This window comes from Stenella coeruleoalba (genome assembly GCF_951394435.1).
Source record: "Stenella coeruleoalba genome assembly, chromosome: 8".
In the NCBI taxonomy this organism is placed as follows: domain Eukaryota; kingdom Metazoa; phylum Chordata; class Mammalia; order Artiodactyla; family Delphinidae; genus Stenella; species Stenella coeruleoalba.
Window position 1 is genome coordinate 11,010,905 of NC_137154.1, and position 12,581 is coordinate 11,023,485.

The 12,581-nt window shown below is 40.1% G+C and overlaps 2 protein-coding genes across 2 annotated transcripts in view; one reads left to right on the plus strand and one right to left on the minus strand.

Annotated features, from left to right (window-relative positions):
* Positions 1–815: 815 nt before the first annotated feature.
* Positions 816–1,531, minus strand: OR5A1 (olfactory receptor family 5 subfamily A member 1; the record flags this gene model as incomplete). The annotated part of the gene is given in 2 exon segments (XM_079930086.1): positions 816–1,137; positions 1,139–1,531. Coding segments are annotated over 2 exon segments (597 nt in total). The 3' UTR covers positions 816–933.
* Positions 1,532–6,244: 4,713 nt separating this feature from the next.
* LOC307189871 (uncharacterized protein) overlaps positions 6,245–12,581 on the plus strand; it is a gene marked incomplete at both ends in the record, with an annotated part of 39,144 nt that continues 32,807 nt past the window's right edge. Inside the window, 1 exon segment of the mRNA XM_079928360.1 lies at positions 6,245–6,270. Coding sequence (XP_079784486.1) covers positions 6,245–6,270 — 26 coding nt within the window.

The following is a 12,581-nucleotide window of genomic DNA, read 5'->3' on the forward strand; positions in this document are numbered from 1 at the left end:
AATCCAAAAATGGACAGAAGACTTAAATAGACATTTCTCCAAAGAAAATATACAGATTACCAACAAACACATGAAAGAATGCTCAACATCACTAATCATTAGAGAAATGCAAATCAAAACTATAATGAGGTATCATCTCACACCATTCAGAATGGACATCATCAAAAAATCTACAAACAATAAATGCTGGAGAGGGTGTGGCGCAAAGGGAACCCTCTTGCACTGTTGGTGGGAATGTAAATTGATACAGCCACTATGGAGAACAATATGGAGTTTCCGTAAAAACTAAAAATAGAACTACCATACGACCCAGCAATCCCACTACTGGGCATATACTCTGAGAAATCCATAATTCAAAAAGAGTCATGTACCACAGTGTTCACTGCAGCTCTATTTACAATAGCCAGGACATGGAAGCAACCTAAGTGTCCATCAACAGATGAATGGATAAAGAAGATGTGGCATATATATACAATGGAATATTACTCAGCCATAAAAAAACCGAAATTGAGTTATTTGTAGTGAGGTGGATGGACCTAGAGTCTGTCATACAGAGTGAAGTAAGTCAGAAAGAGAAAAACAAATACCGTAGGCTAACACATATATATGGAATCTAAGGGAAAAAAATGTCATGAAAAACCTAGAGGTAAGACGGGAATAAAGACACAGATATACTAGAGCATGGACGTGAGGATATGGGGAGGGGGAAGGGTAAGCTGTGACAAAGTGAAAGAGTGGCATGGACATATATACACTAACAAATGTAAAATAGCTAGTGAGAAGCAGCCGCGTAGCACAGGGAGATCATGTAGGTGGTTTGTGACCACCTAGAGGGGTGGGATAGGGAGAGTGGGAGGGAGGGAGACGCAAGAGGGAAGAGATATGGGGACATATGTATATGTATAACTGATTCACTTTGTTATAAAGCAGAAACTAACACACCATTGTAAAGCAATTGTACTCTGCCAAGACCGGTGGGAGGTCACAGAAGAAATGGTTGACGATGTTGGGTCCGCAGAAGTGGAGCTGAAACATGAAGCTGGCTTGGACCAGGGAGCTCAGGAAGCCACTGACATAGGCCCCAACCACCATGCGTGTACAGAGGCCCCGGGACATGACAGCAGTGTACAGCAGGGGGGCTGGAAATGGTGGCGTATCGGTTGTACGCCATAGAAATCAGGAGGAAGCACTCAGTTAGACATATGCCGACAAAGAAAAAGAACTGAGCAGCACAGCCCAAGAATGATGTGGTCTTCTGCTCCTGGAAGACGTCAGTGAGCATTTTGGGAGCCAATGCAGAAGAGTAGCAAATGTCAATGAAGGACAGGTTGCTGAGGAAGAAGTACATTGGTGTGTGTAGGTGGGTGTCACCTCTGATCAGAAAGATGAGGGCCAGTTTCCAGGCCAGGGTCACAAGATAGATGCCCAGGAAGGTCACAAAGAGGGGGGCCTGGAGTTCTGGATGGTCTGCAAATCCCAGGAGGATGAACATGGTCACTGATGAGCCGTTCCAGGCATTAGTTGTGGACATGTTTCCCATGGACCACAAGGACAAGACGCAGACCTGGGATAATAATGGTACTCCACAGTGCAGGCGATGTCTGCAAATCATTAAATGCACGAGAGGAAGGGCAGAGTATTACAGGAGGTTACAACCTATGCAAAGATTCTCTCTCTCTCTTTCTCTCAGAAGGCAAATATCTTAAATATTTGCTTTTTAACATAATATAATATGGTTTATATGAACTTAAACTTTGGATTCAGACTCCTGTGATTAACTCCTGCCTCTACCTTTTAGTAGCTGTGTCACTTTGGATGAGAAGTTAACATCTCTAGGCTTCAATATCCTTATCTTTAAAAAGGGTGACTTTATCTAGTTCACATATTTGTTTTAAGAATAAAATAAAGCAAAGTGTATAAAGTGACAGACAATAGTAAGTCCACAGTGAAAACAGTTTTGTGTTTCCCAGGGGAATCACGCCATGCCCTGAAGTAACTATTTATCTGACATTATTCCAGTTTCAGTATTGGAATGGAGAAACCAACAGATGGACAGTATTCAGCTCTTCACTTGTGAAACAGTCAATCAGACATTTTGAATGTTTTTAATCCAAAGGATTAGGCCAGATGTGCATGGAAATGCTCTTAATTGTCAAATATTAGATCTGAATATACTAACGTGGTTCCAGTCTCAAATTTGTGTTCACTCTGAGCTCTCTAAGCTGTTCGTTAAGAATGGGGACTCTAGGGCTTCCCTGGTGGCACAGTGGTTAAGAGTCCGCCTGCCAATGCAGGGGACATTGGCTCGAGCCCTGGTCTGGGAAGATCCCACATGCCGTGGAGCAACTGGGCCCATGCACCACAGCTACTGAGCCTGCGCTCTAGACCCCACGAGCCACAACTGCTGAGACCTGTGCGCCTGGAGCCCGCGCTCTGTAATGGGAGAGGTCATTGCAATGAGAGGCCTGCGCAGCGCAGCAATGAGTGGTCCCTGCTCGCCGCAACTGGAGAAAGCCCGCGCACAGCAACGAAGACCCAATGCAGCCAAAAAAAAAAAAAAAAAAGAATGTGGGCTCTGGATTTGGACTGCCTGGAATCAGTTTCCAGCTTTACCACTTAATAGATGTGTGATCTTGGACAGGTCACTTGAACTCTCTATGACACTCTGTAAAATTAGAGATCATAATAGCACTTACCTTGTTATTAGAAACTATCATATCTATCTACCTATCATCTATCTGTCATCTTTCAACTCTCCTTTAGGACATTCCTGGCCCATAGTAAGCATTCTACAAGTGTTTGTTGTTGCTATTGTTTAAAACCTAAATTGCAAACTATCCTCGACCAAATTCTTAGAATTTTCAATGTATGAAGCATCTTTCGAGATCGGGGACTTGATTCCATTCAATCCACATCTGTAAGAATTCCCATCACCACCTCACACATCCACACTACATCTCAGTCCACATCAATCAGAAGAGAACTCTGCCATTGGTCTCTGAAGCTGAGGCCCTGTCCCTGCAGGAGACTCTAGGAAAAGTGTGGTCAGAGGACTTGGCGGCTCATGGAGAATGACCCTTAAACGTTTGGAATATATCTTGATCCTTCTTCACGTCTTCACCTAAACAATTTGGAAATCAACCAAATTACCTTAACTGTCTTTTTTTTTTTCTTTTTTATTATTTTATTTATTTATTTTTTGCGGTACGTGGGCCTCTCACTGTTGTGGCCTCTCCCGTTGCAGAGCACAGGCTTGGATGCGCAGGCTCACGGGCCCAGCCGCTCCGCGGCACGTGGGATCCTCCCGGACCGGGGCACGAACCCGTGTCCCCGGCATCGGCAGGTGGACTCTCAACCACTGCGCCACCAGGGAAGCCCCCTTTAACTGTCTTTTAAGCCATATTTTCAGCCTATTCTACCTAACTCTTAAAATAGAGTAAATCCCACAAATTTCATTTACTTTTCAAAAACAAAATGTTATTTTATGAATTTTAAAGCAATATGTGAGAACTGTAAAATAATTTGATCAGCAAACAACTGTGAAATACTAAACCTAAAAATCATGTGCAATTCCTCATCGACACACAAAAACCCTCCAAACTGGAAATTATGGCCTTCTAGCCCCTGAAATAAAAGCTTTTAATATTTTGGCCTGTTCTTCTCATGTGCAAGGATATGTATATATGTGTGGGTGTTTGTATCATAGTACACAGACCCTCTATAACTTACATATATTATAGAAAACATTCTAAGTTAGTAACTTCACAATTTGGGAAGTAACACTTTCTCTATTTGCTCTGAATTTTTCTGGCTCACTTTAGGAGTGTGACCTCATTTTAATATCCCCAGTTTTTCATAAATCATTCCATATCTACCCATTGCCAGTCAAGGTCTCATTGACCTTCTTCACTTTCTTCTTGGTACTTGCACAGAGAGATGCCCTTAGAATTGGGGTCCACCTTCTTCCCTCTCAATAGTTCCTACTACAGAGTTTTCAGTGCTAAAATGCTCAAATTTGGATAGTGAGACAGTGTGAACCTCATTTTAGCCATCACCATGCCATCATTTGTGCAGTTTAGGAGATCTCTCACAATGCTAATCTTACCAATGTGGTTTTAAGATTTATCCTATGTTCAGAGGTTATGCATCTGTTTGTGAGAGGTATGTAGAGTTCTGAGAATCAAGAGAGGATTCTTTCCTCTTGAAGAAAAGAAAGGGACCCACAGCAAATTTAGCATGGTCTGCCACAGGTGGAGAGTCACGTGGAGAAACTGAGAGCTAAACAGAAACAGCTGTGCTGGAGCCCTCACCCAATTCTGAGTAGGGTCCACCATTTAGCAAGTTAGGGACCTGCGGTTCGTGTTGTGGTTCAGGTTGTTTGGGGCAGCTATTCAGGTTAGCAGAAAAGGGATAAGGTAGTGGTTATGATTCTGGGTAGGCTTCAGGACAAGCCGGGTTCTAATCCTGACTCTGCCACTTGCCAGTGGTGGGATATTGAAAAACTCATTTCTCTGTTCTGAGTCTCACTTTCTCTATTTGCAAAACAGGGAGAACAGTGACTACGGAGTTGTTTGAGGATCAGTTAACAGAGGTGTTTGAGGATCGCATGAGACAATGTGTGAAAGGTTCATGGGTCCTGAGATAGAATGTTTGCTTAATAAATTGGCACTGTGATTGCTATCAGCACTGAATTTTTTTTTTTTTTTTTTTTTTTTTCCAGTACGCGGGCCTCTCACCGTTGTGGCCTCTCCTGTTGTGGAGCACAGGCTCCGGATGCACAGGCTCAGTGGCCATGGCTCACGGGCCCAGCCGCTCCGCGGCACGCGGGATCTTCCCGGAGTGGGGCACGAACCCGTGTGCCCTGCATCGGCAGGAGGACTCTCAACCACTGCGCCACCAGGGAAGCCCAGCACTGAATATTTTAATAACCTTAAATAATTATTTATGAAACTGAGCCTTTATTGGAAACAATTCCTCCTCATGTGATAGGTTAAAGTATGCTTTTCTTACAGAAAAAAGGAGTTCACTGATGGACCATATAGGATTGTAAGAGGTGTACAGGGGTGAGGTTGCAGAATTTGACGATCTGGAGCTTGATGTGTCAACTGAAAGTCTGTTTTGAATGTTGCCATTAGGAGGGAAAACTTTCATATTTAAGAATGAAATTTCCCATCCCCAGAAACAGGAAGTGAAGCTGGGCATATTGAATCAAGAGGAGAAGCTTATCCAGGGTTTTATTCTCACATATGGATGCCCTGAATGTTATTCTAGACCATTAAATGGAAGTTATCTTAAGGGTTTATGAAGCACTTTACATCGCTGAACTCTGCTCACAAAGAGGTGCTTCTTCCCTTGAGAAAGGAAATCTCCTTCATTCTTGCAGCAAACTCTGGGAGGTTCAGTTTGGTCTGAATCTGGACTCCCTATGATCTTGTGGTGTAGATATAATCCAACACCAAGCCTATTTTACAGAGCTGAAGAGAGCTTGAGGGGCTCAGTGACTTTGTTGGATTTATACCTGCTGGGGCTGCATCTCTGTGAATAACACTAGCCTTCAAAGCCATGGTGAAGAGATAACAGTGCAGTAAAATGAACAATCTAGCACGTGGAAGACAGGCAGAGACTGATGGGATCTGGTAGCACTGATTTATAACTCAACTCATCTTTTATGAAAGATCTTCAAGAAAGTGTTAAATTTTATCACTAACTATGCCTAATCCGAGTTTAACAGATGCAGTTGGGAATGCAAGAAAAAAATGCAATAATGGCAAGGAGAACCTTAGCCAAACTGGTTTTCTGTGATCTTGCCATCCTTCCTGAGTTCATGAGGCCTCCTCCCCTCACCGGGCAAGAGCCCAGTGCCCTCAAGGCTTGCCCTTCTAGGTCTGTCTATCATCTGGATGTACAAATGATTGACGGGACTGAATGAGTCCCTCTCCACGTAAGGTGAGAACTCAAAGGTGCCAAGACATTAAGATTCAGATGGCAACATTCAAGTCATCAGTCAGAAGAGAGAAGAAAGGTTTCAGAGGTCTCTGCATTGTCTGGAAAATCTGCTATGCAAAGTCTGCCCCAATTACAGCCCTTCCAAATTGCTTTTCAGACAACTTGTTAATAATTGGGGCCGTGTTCAAGGGCATAGAAGTTCCTTCAGAAATTTTATGTCTGCTTAATTCTATTCCTAGTTGCAAGGACTTAATATGGTTCCAGATGCCCATCAAAGGAGCACTAAGGTAGAACCAAGATGGGGGCTGAATTTGGGCAAAACAGGTAGAATTGAGAGGTACAAGGGGAAAAAACTGAAAGCCAAATAACTCTTTCGTCATCTACATAGGCTCGTAGATCTAGGGTGCTCTATAAGGTAAGATTAATATGGACATGAATATGAAAAGTAAAAGATGAATGACTGCACTTACCCCTCCCTCTTGCTTTGTCTGTCATTTAGCTTATACTTGTCTTGCGTTCTGCTTTGGAAGGAGCTAATCATGCTTCAGTACCTGCTTCCAGTACCCAAAACGCTAACAAGTTTGAAGAGCAAGTTTGAGGTTGGTTTGTTCACCAAAGATAAAGATATCCACTTGTTGCGTAGAATGTGTGTTTGTGGGGAGAAAAGTAGAGGGAAAAGATGTATCGGGAGAAGAAGGAGAGGATGTAATCTTTAAGAATCTCTTCTGGTATCAACTAATGTCTGCATTTGAGGTCATTTTGGAAGTTTTAAAACCTGGGGTTGGGGGTGAATTTGAGAAAAAGGGCTTTTTCTCTCTCCTTGGAGATGTTTTATTACATTTGCCCTGGAGGGTCTTTTTTTTTTTTAAAGAGAAAGGAATGTATCACCCAAATTTCACAGATTTGTAGTTAATTGGTCTCTGGGGTGGAATGGAGAACACATATTCACATAAATGCTCTGAAGACAATGCTTATTAAGCTCTATCCCAGTGGCCAGGTCCTCTGATCCCCCAAGGCTAATCAAGATCTCTTCTGGTACTTGGTGATCAAACTCAGGATAGCAGCAGAACACAAAGGATAAGATAAACACTTACTCTGTAGAAGAAAACACGATTGTATATCTATATCTATATCTATCTATCTATCTATCTATCTATATATCTTTTTAGAAAGTTACTTCTTGTTTATATCTACATAATATATACCCCCAGAAATAATTGTATTGTGTATACACGTTGCATATAAGTATGCAATGTGCATCTACACATGTATTCACATTTACTTTCTTCTACTCCTTCATAGAACCTCTTTGGCCTGAAATACGTTAGATGAATGGGAACTCAATCTTATCAAGCTCCTACCATGTGCTAAGCTATGCGCTAACTGTACTGGGTGCTTTATGTGTGTTAACTTACTAAATACTCCAAAATCCCCCTTGAAGAGGAGGAAACCGAAATTTGGAGAAGCTAAATAAGTTGCTCAAAATCTTATAGTTGGTTAGGGATTGGTTCAATATTTGAACCCATGACTATGTGACACCAAATCCTGCGTATGAATATATGGTATATGTTGTTGTTTTCTTTATTATATTTGTTGTGATGATTGTGATCAGTGGTCTTTTTTTAAAATAAATTTATTTATTTATTATTTATTTTTGGCTGCATTGGGTCTTCGTTGCTGCGCATGGGCTTTCTCTAGTTGCGGTGAGCAGGGTCTACCCTTTGTTGCAGAGCAGGGGCTCCAAGCACGTGGGTTTCAGTAGTTGTGGCACAGGGGTTCAGTAGTTGTGGCTCGAGGGCCCTAGAGCACAGGCTCAGGAGTTGTGGCACATGGACTTAGTTGCTCTGTGGCATGTGGGATCTTCCCAGACTAGGGATTGAACCCATGTCCCTTGCATTGGCAGGCAGATTCTTAACCACTGCGCAAACCAGGGAAGTCCCATGATCAGTGGTCTTTGATGTTACTACCATGACTCACTGAAGACCCAGATGATGGTTGTCATTTTTTAGTAATAAAATATTTTTATTTTTTTAAATTAATTAATTTTTTAATTTTATTTTTTGTATCTTTTAAAATATTTTTATTTTTTATTTAAAAATTTTTTTAACATCTTTATTCGAGTATAATTGCTTTACAGTGTTGTTAGTTTCTGCTGTATAACAGAGTGAATCAGCTATATGTATACATATATCTCCATATCTCCTCCCTCTTGTGTCTCCCTCCTATTCTCCCTATCCCACACCTCTAGGTAAAGTACAGAGCTGATCTCCCTGTGCTATGCAGCTGCTTCCTACTAGCTATCTATTTAACATTTGGTAGTGTATATATGTCAATGCTACTCTCTCACTTCATCCTAGTTTACACTTCCCCCCTCCCCCGCCACCATGTCCTCAAGTCCATTCTCTACGTCTGTGTCTTTATTCATGTCCTGCCCCTAGGTTCATCAGAACCATTTCTTTTTAGATTCCATATATATGTGTTAGCATACAGTATTTGTTTTTCTCTTTCTGACTTACTTTATATGACAGACTCCAGGTCCATCCACCTCACTACAAATAAATCAATTAAAAAAATTGTTAATTTAATTAAAAATTTTAATTAAAATTTTAATTTTAATTAAATTAACTTAAATTTAACTTACCCTAAATTTAAATAAAAAATTAATTTTAATACATTTTTTAATTTTTAAAATTAAAAATATTTTTATATCTTTTAAAATATTTTTAAATTAAGGCCTGTACATAGCTTTTTTAGACATAATGCTATTGAACACTTATACACTACAGAATAGTGTAAAAATAAATTTTATGTACACTGGGAAACCAAAAAATTCTTGAGACTCCCTTTACTGTGATTTCCACTTTATTGCAGTGGTCTGGAATCAAACCCACAATATCTCCGAGGTATTCCTGTATTTGCCCAGGATTTTCCCCAAATAAATCGACAATATCTTTCAAGCTTGGGAGGAATAACTTCTCTTCTAAAAGGTTAGAGTTTGCGCTTGTTCTCCGGGAGCATGGCTGATTTTGAGTCTAATAACAGGCTGGTAGCAATAGAGCCTGGTTTGGTGGGTCTTGACATAAATAGGCATCCTCTTGCAAGGCAATTGCTTCACATGAGGTTAAGAAATGCCACTGAGCAAGGATGCCTAGTCTCTTCAGACAGGTTAAGAGGGATTGCCTCATGGCTAGAGAAGCTCAGGGCAATTCGGGAGTTCAAGATTACCAGCTTCATTTGGGCCTACTAATAAGTCCCTGGTCCGAATCTCAGGGTCTTGTTCTTTTTCAAACATGTCATTACATTAACTTAAGAGGCTCTGCAACCCGCACAGTTAAACTGGGTCCTGATTTTAAGTCTTATCAACCCTGAATCTACAATAAATAAAATATTTATTTTAGTTAGAGAGGGTGTGGGGAAAATGGAACCCACCTACACCGTTGGTGGGAATGTAAATTGGTGCAGCCACTATGGGAAACAGTATGGAGGTTCCTTAAAAAATTAAAAATAGAGTTACCATATGATCCAGCAATCCCACTCTTGGGCACATATCTGGAAAAGACAAGAACTCTAACTTGAAAAGATACACGCACCCCAATGTTCATAGCGGCATTAGTTATAATGACCAAGACATGGAAGCAACCTAAGAGCCCATTGACAGATGATTGGTTTAAGAAGATGTCACACACACACACACACACACACACACACATACACACAAACACACACATGCTGGAATATTAATCAACCATAAAAAAGAATGAAATATTGCCATTTGCAGCAACATGGATGGACCTAGAGAATATCATACTAAGTGAAGTCAGTCAGACAGAGAAAGGCAAATATATGATATCACTTATATGTGGAATCTAAAAAATAATACACGTGAATAATACAAATGAATCTGTATACAAAGCAGAATAGAAAACAAACTTATGTTTGTTTTAGAAAACAGATATAGAAACAGATATAGAAAACAAACTTATGTTTACCAAAGGGGAAAGGGAGGAGGGAGAGGCAAATTAGGAGTATGTGATAAACAGATACAAACTACTGTACATAAAATAATTAAGCAACAAGGATTTACTGTATAGTACAGGGAACTATATTCAATATCTTGTAATAATCTATAATGGGAAAGAATATGAATATATATATATATATATATATATATATAACTGAAAAAAAGAATTAAAATAGCCTGTATTGGGCTTCCCTGGTGGCGCAGTGGTTGGGAGTCTGCCTGCCGATGCAGGGGACGCGGGTTCGTGCCCAGGCCCGGGAGGATCCCGCATGCCGCAGAGCCGCTGGGCCCGTGGGCCATGGCCGCTGGGCCTGCGCGTCCGGAGCCTGTGCTCTGCAATGGGAGAGGCCGCGGCGGTGAGAGGCCCGAGTATCGTAAAAAAAAAAAAAAAAAAAAAAGCCTGTATTGCTAGCTTTATACATATAGCTGGCTATATATATGTATATATATGCATAAAATAGAGACACTCCAGTTGTCTGGGAAGTGAGCTGAGGGTTTAAAACCTCAAGCGTATCGACTTTTTGCTGTAAGCTCTCTAGTGGAGTCAAAAACAAACAGGCCATCTAGTCGTCATAGTAGTCGTCATTACTAACATAATGATCAAGTGCAGCAGTTGCTTGGTTTTCCAAAGTTTCCCTTCAGTGAAAACTTCATCCGAAGCAATTATTATATAAGCAACATATGAGCAAAGTCCTTACCTTGTCTTCTGTTATGTGTGTTTCTAGCTTCGTCAACTGGAATACTAAAGAATGCACTGCATAGATCAATTACAGTAAAGAATTTACTTCCGGTGGGAATGGTTGTTAGTAACATACGAAGGTAGGAAAAATAGGGTGTTGAGAGATAACAACTTTGTTTATTGCTTGAAGGTTGTTTATTGCTTGAAGGTCCTGGACAAACCTCCACCCTTGGCCCTTAGGTTTTCTCACTGGTAAAATGAGGTTGTTACAGGGGCTAGAGCAAGAGATAATGAGGCCTTGAACCTTGTAATCTTCTATTATGGGCTTTATGCCTTGAAGGACTTCTTGACTTACAGGGTATTGATTAATTCTGAGAAGACGTTTTGAAGGATCTATTTGAATCTTGATTGGGAGATGCACTGTGAATTTTGCCAACATCAGTTGGAGATTTTGCCCATAAGGAGAATGGTAGTTAATTCGATAAGGACAAATGATCAGTGTTTCCAGAATCAGCTCTAGTACTGTCACAGATGGAACAAATAAAAGATGTCAAAGTGTCATTTAATTTACCTGGTTGGTTAGTTTGATGACTACTGTCAAATTCTAGGATTATTTCCCCCTTTTGGGAGAAGGAAATTCAAGCATGGTACTTCTCTAAGAACTCTCAACCTAATGAATGGGTGGGGTGCAGGAACTAAGGAAAAGAGGGTGTGTATCTCTCAAAGGGCTTAAACAATAGGGGATAGGTTCAGAGACAGGAACCTCTTGAGGTTCGTTAGAGATCCCCACTATTTGAACTGTTTTAGGACTCCAAGGCAGGGGCTGTTTTCTAATAGCAGGGTTGAGCACCAAGAATGTGGCTCTGGTGTCATTTAGGACTGGAAGAGATTCATCTCCAATCTGGAGAAATGTTTCTCCAAGCCAATTAAGAGGGAGGGTTGGGAAGAGCCCCTGTAGTTGCTGGAAAGATTTGTTAGAGAGCTGCAAGTACTTAGATTTATAACAATATTTTTTCCAATGTCCTGGCTCTTTGCAGTAACAGAAACTAGGAGGGTTTGGCTTCATTTACTAGAGATGAAGGTTAAAAATTACGGTGGTCTTTCTCTTAGGTGACTCATCTAGTGTATGAGAGAGCTGGTTTGCCAGATTAACTAAATCTGGGGTGGACATAGTTTCTCATTCCATCCTGGTCCTTTTTACTGGAAGAGAAAGGTCCCAGTTCAGTCCATAAATAAACATAGAGTTAAAGCTACCCAAGTGGAATTAACATCTGAAGGAAGACCAGAATTTTCTTTAAAAATAATCTGAAGTTGATTGTAATAGTTTTGAACAGGCTCATCAGATTTTTGTGTGTAAACCTGAATTTCATTCCAATCAACAGGTTGTTATTAAAAATTTTTGCTGCAATTTTCATTATATCAATGGTTAAGGAATTTTCATTTTATATGTTAATCAACACATAATTTCCTAATGGCTCATTTTGAGTTTAAGTCTTATCTAGTAATTCCAAAGAGTCTAATATACTCTAATATTTTCCAGAAGTATAATGTTCACATTCTTCATAAGTAATTAGTGTTCCTACTAATATTAATCTCATAATAATAAAAAATTGACAGTGACAGCAAAGGTAATTGTTTATCAAAAATCACTATGCCAAGATTTTCTGAAAATGAAAGTCTTTTTAAAACTATGTCCAAATTAGTTGACATTTTAATTAAAACATACAGTTAGCTTGTATTTAATGAAAACATATAGTCAGCTGGGAACAATAATAATATACATTACCATGCATTTCTAATAAACTGGTATCAGAATATTACAGTTGGAGGTATTTCTTCAGAGACAAATGGGAATTTAAAAATCAAAATGATAATCTGTCCTATTTGAATAGTGCTTACATAATGGTTTTCATATGGGTTGTATATCATATGATC